Genomic DNA, 4,821 nt, shown 5'->3' on the forward strand with positions numbered 1-4,821 from the left:
GGCGGAGTCGGCCGACAAGCCCTACAGCTGCCCCATCTGCCAGAAGCCCTTCAAGCACCTGTCGGAGCTCTCGCGGCACGAGCGCATCCACACGGGCGAGAAGCCCTACAAGTGCACGCTGTGCGACAAGAGCTTCAGTCAGTCGTCGCACCTGGTGCATCACAAGCGCACGCACAGCTCGGAGCGGCCGTACAAGTGCGCGGTGTGCGAGAAGACCTTCAAGCACCGCTCGCACCTGGTGCGCCACATGTACGCGCATTCGGGCGAGCACCACCTGTTCCGCTGCAACGTGTGTGAGCTGCACTTCAAGGAGTCGTCGGAGCTGCTGCAGCACCCATGCACGCCGAGCGGGGAGCGGCCCTTCCGCTGCGGTGAGTGCCAGAAGGCCTTCAAGCGGCCGTCGGACCTGCGGCAGCACGAGCGCACGCACAGCGCCGAGCGGCCCTTCAAGTGCGACCTCTGCCCGATGGGCTTCAAGCAGCAGTACGCGCTCATGCGGCATCGGCGCACGCACAAGGCCGAGGAGCCCTTCAAGTGCGGCCTGTGTGAGAAGGGCTTCGGGCAGCCCAGCCACCTGCTCTACCACCAGCATGTGCACACCCTCGAGACCCTCTTCAAGTGCCCCGTGTGCCAGAAGGGCTTCGACCAGTCGGCCGAGCTGCTGCGGCATAAGTGCCTGCCGGGTGCGGCCGAGCGGCCTTTCAAGTGCCCAGTGTGCCACAAGGCCTACAAGCGGGCCTCGGCCCTGCAGAAGCACCAGCTGGCCCACTGCTCGGCGGCCGAGAAGCCCCTGCGCTGCACCCTGTGTGAGCGCCGCTTCTTCTCGTCCTCCGAGTTCGTGCAGCACCGCTGCGACCCGGCCCGCGAGAAGCCGCTCAAGTGCCCGGACTGCGACAAGCGCTTCAAGTACGCCTCCGACCTGCAGCGGCACCGGAGGGTGCACACGGGCGAGAAGCCCTACAAGTGCCCCAACTGCGACAAGGCCTTCAAGCAGCGCGAGCACCTCAACAAGCACCAGGGCGTGCACGCCCGTGAGCAGCAGTTCAAGTGTGTGTGGTGCGGTGAGCGTTTCCTGGACGTGGCCCTGCTGCAGGAGCACAGCGCGCAGCACAGCGCCGCAGCCGCTGCGGCCGAGGGCGCCTACCAGGTAGCTGCCTGCCTGCCCTGAGTCCCCGCTGCGGCCCCGGCACAGCCCGGCCCGGCCTCCTTGCGCCCATCCCCGGACCTGGCCCTGGGTGTGAGGATGAAAGGGCACCCGGGCAGGTGGAGGGTGTAGGTGCCAGGCACCCCTGGTACCGGCCTGGAGGAGGTGGGGTTGGGGGGGGCAGATGGCTGTGGCTGGTCTTGATCCTGCAAACCTCTTTCCCCTTACAGGATTCGCTCTCTTGAGAGACCTCAGCCTCCCTTTTCTCAATGGAACCAGGCTGGAAGTCGAACTGGCCTCTCTCCACCCCAAGGAGGGGGTGGTGCTAGCCCAACCTTCCCAAACGTTTCAGCCTCACTAGAGAAAACAGATAGGTTAGGAAAGAGAAGGGTCACGGGAGGGCCTGGGTGCAGGGTGGCCCCCTTCAGGTTGCTGTTTGAGGGGGAAGGCTAACTCCAGGAGGGAATCCTGGGGCCAGGAAGCAACTTCAGCCAGGGGCAACCCGCCCCCCAGGGTTCTGACAGGCGAGACACACAGGAGTGCTGCACACCTGTGGGCCGGGTCTCTTGGAGAGCAATTGGCCCAGCCAGAAGGGAGGAGGCAGGGAAGTTCTTCCACAACAGGCTCAGTCAGAAACAGTGCTGTCCCCAGGGAAAGGAGGAAAGGCAGCCTTTGCACGGAGGGCTCATCCCAGCGTTTTGGAAGCGCCCCTCCCACCTTTGCCACAGAGTTCCAAGCGCAGGTGGGGAACGTGCCCTCAGCCAGACAGAACTGCTGATGTGAAAGAAGGGGACTGTTAGACCCCCTGGTGCCCAGGAGGAGGAAGGGCCAAGCCCTTCATCTTCCTAGTGGATGGGAACAAGTGTCACTCCCTCACTCAAATCAAATCGTGTGAACCAAAGCCTCAAGGGTGTGGCCCTAATCAGCTCACCCCAGCCCTGCCTCAGGGCCAAGACCATGCCTGGGTGCCCGGAGCAGAAGAGGTAAAAAGAGGGTGGGAATGCCTCTGACCCCACAGTGCCCTCCCAGCCCCTGGGCCCCCTCCCCCATCAGTCTGGCTGCTGGTCTGTACTCCAGGGGTCTTGTGCTGCCAAGATGCTCTGGACAACATCCAGCTATTTCCAAGACCAGAGTGTTCTCCCTCGGGTCCTTTTAGGGTACCCCTAGGTCTCCGGCTACCCACAGGGCTCATGGAGCCTTGGGTGTCCTGGATAGGGAGTGGGCAGGGGAAGAGTGTTGTTAAGGAAACCAGCAGGTAGATGGAGTCAGCTGTTACCACTTGATGGCTGGGGCTCTTCTCAAGAAGGCCAGAAGACGTTGACTGTCAAAATGATTCTTCTGAACCCAGCTCTGCCCCTGCCCTCTCCCTACCCACCTCCAAGCTTGTGGTAAAAGGAGACTTTAATCAGTGCCCACCCCCAAATCCCAGAGGAGCAGGGAGACCCGCCTTGTCCCACTGTCACCTTCCGAAGTCTGAAAAGCCCACATCCACCTCCTCTGACTGGATTCCCTTCCTGTGCCTGCAGAGAGGGGCAGTCCTTCCCCTCGGTGCTGGCTTTAGTCACAATGCCTCAAAAGACATGGAACCCAGGCTGACAACAGTCCCAAGTGCTCATTTTCTTTTTTTTTCCTTTCATTTTGCTTTCTAAAAGCAGTTGTTATACTGTTCATAACATTGTATAGTTTAATTTCATGTCATTTTGGATCTTATCTAAAAATGTGAGGATTTGAGTTTTTAAAAAGAAAGACTCCATTTTAGATAGCCCTTTTTGATGTTAATATATAGTGAGTCCAATGTATGCTTTAGAAGTAAAGACATTGACCTTCACAGACCAAAGCACAGCTTCTTCTGGTCATTCTTCCACAGACGGATGTTGAGCCGTGGAGAGGGGGTGGTGTGCAGGCTAGGGGGGCCAGGCTGGGGACTGGGATCTAAAGCTGGGTTCCAATCCTGAGTCTGGAACACTCTGGTCATGTGACTTCGGTCAAGCCCTCAGTTGCCTCGTCTATAAAATACGGAGATTAACACTTGCCTTGTTTGGTTCTTGTGAGAGTTAAGTGGAGTTGCATATGGAGCTTCCCCAGGGGGGATGTTGTGACGATGCTGGAACCCTCAGGCTGCAACCTCTTGACCTCTATGGGGTTTTGCTGCAGCCACTGTAGAGGGAGCTGGACTGAGGGACCAGCAGCTCATAGATGGTCAGAAGCTGGGGCCTGAGCCTGGTAAGCAGGAGAGCTTGCTTGGCTCCAGTGGAAAACCAGGGCCTTCCTGGAGCAGCCTGTGGGCCCCACCCCCAAGGATGGCCTGTTCTGGCTTCATTTCCACTCACCATGTCACAGGGTGATCCTTTCGCATGTCCAACCCAGCCACTTCCATCTCAGCCTATCTGAACCCCTCTTCTGCCCCCATCCCTGTGTCCCCCAGGGAGCCAACTGCAACTTGGGCTCCTTCTGCTTCTCACAGGCAAGGGTGGAGGTGGGGAGAAGCAACTACCTCTGCCTGGGGTCTGAGAGCTAGTGGAGTGTCGTCAGCAGGGATCCCTGCCCTGAAGGTGGGATGGAGATGAGGGTAGAAAGAGGACCAGAAGCTGCCCCCGCTGCAGGGGACTCAAAATGCTGCAGAAGGCTTAGTGGAGAGGCTGGAGGACCCCAGATGTGACCAGGACACCATGCTTCTCTCCATGTGTGGCCATGGGGGACCTGCCCTTGAGAAGTTGGGTGGTTCCTTCCTGCAGGCATCTGCCTCTCAGCAATGATGCCCAGGGTCCCTTGTGCGTCTGCTAGGCTCGAATTCTGGCTTCCTTTCTAGCTGAATGACCTTAGGCAAAGCCCACCCACCTTGCAGAAACTCCTAGAAAGCACTGGCATGTGTTTGGTGCTTTATAGCTTCAGGTCGCCCTTCCTGGACAGACGATGGTCTGTGTGTGCCAGGGGCAGGAGGAGCCCTGGCAGATCTAACATAGACTGCAATGACTTTTTCTTTCTTCTTTTCCCACTCCATCTCTCACAAAGCAGTGGGGCTCCCACCTGGCCCTCAGCCTCTGGGCTCCAACTTGGGCCAAAACCAGGGCAGTAAATGGAGCCCTGGCCTGGGGGTTCAGGTCTTAGAGCTCTGATTGCAGGTGGTCCCAGGCAGGCTCTGCTCCTCTCAGGACCTCAGTTCCATCTGAAGTGGAGGTGTTGACTCCGATCTCTGAGGCTCCTAAGAGACCTGAATCTGGGAAGGTGATAGGATCGACCTGTGGCCCCCTTTCCCCTCCCTGCCTCTCCGGACCTCCAGTCTGGTCTCCACCTGCCTCATTCTGGTCTCTTGGTTTGTGTCAGAAACAGCATAAACTGGCTTAAGCAGCGGCCTTTCACTGTACCTGACCACGCACAGATAACCACTCCCACCTACCTACCAGGAACCCCGGTTTCCTGTGCTCCATAACTCCATCCTTAGAGCATGGAATTTTCATGGGCGAATGTCCAACATTATGGCTAGGGGTACAAACTAGCACTGTCTTCTTCTTTCTTAAAAAATACATTTATTTGTTTTATTTGACTTTGCTGGATCTTAGTCGTGGCATGTGGCATGTAGTTCCCCGGCCAGGATTGAACCCTGGACCCCCTGCACTGGGAGTGCAGAGTCTTAGCCACCGGACCACCAGGGAAGTCCCAGACACTATCTTCTCTAG

At 58.1% G+C, this 4,821-nt stretch overlaps 1 protein-coding gene across 1 annotated transcript; it reads left to right on the top strand.

Annotated features, from left to right (window-relative positions):
* Positions 1-152: 152 nt before the first annotated feature.
* On the top strand, positions 153-3,293 carry ZNF319 (zinc finger protein 319). Its single transcript, XM_010861855.1, has 2 exons — positions 153-1,147; positions 1,375-3,293. The coding sequence occupies exons 1-2, from the start codon at positions 248-250 to the stop codon at positions 1,387-1,389; spliced, it is 915 nt and encodes a 304-aa protein (XP_010860157.1). The 5' UTR covers positions 153-247; the 3' UTR covers positions 1,390-3,293.
* Positions 3,294-4,821: the final 1,528 nt, after the last annotated feature.

This window comes from Bison bison, unplaced genomic scaffold (genome assembly GCF_000754665.1).
Source record: "Bison bison bison isolate TAMUID 2011002044 unplaced genomic scaffold, Bison_UMD1.0 scf7180017864473, whole genome shotgun sequence".
Taxonomy (NCBI): Eukaryota; Metazoa; Chordata; class Mammalia; order Artiodactyla; family Bovidae; genus Bison; species Bison bison.

Excerpts from the sequence above, each read along its gene's own strand:
- ZNF319 (XM_010861855.1), top strand. The coding sequence starts at position 248 with ATGTACGCGCATTCGGGCGAGCACCACCTGTTCCGCTGCAACGTGTGT.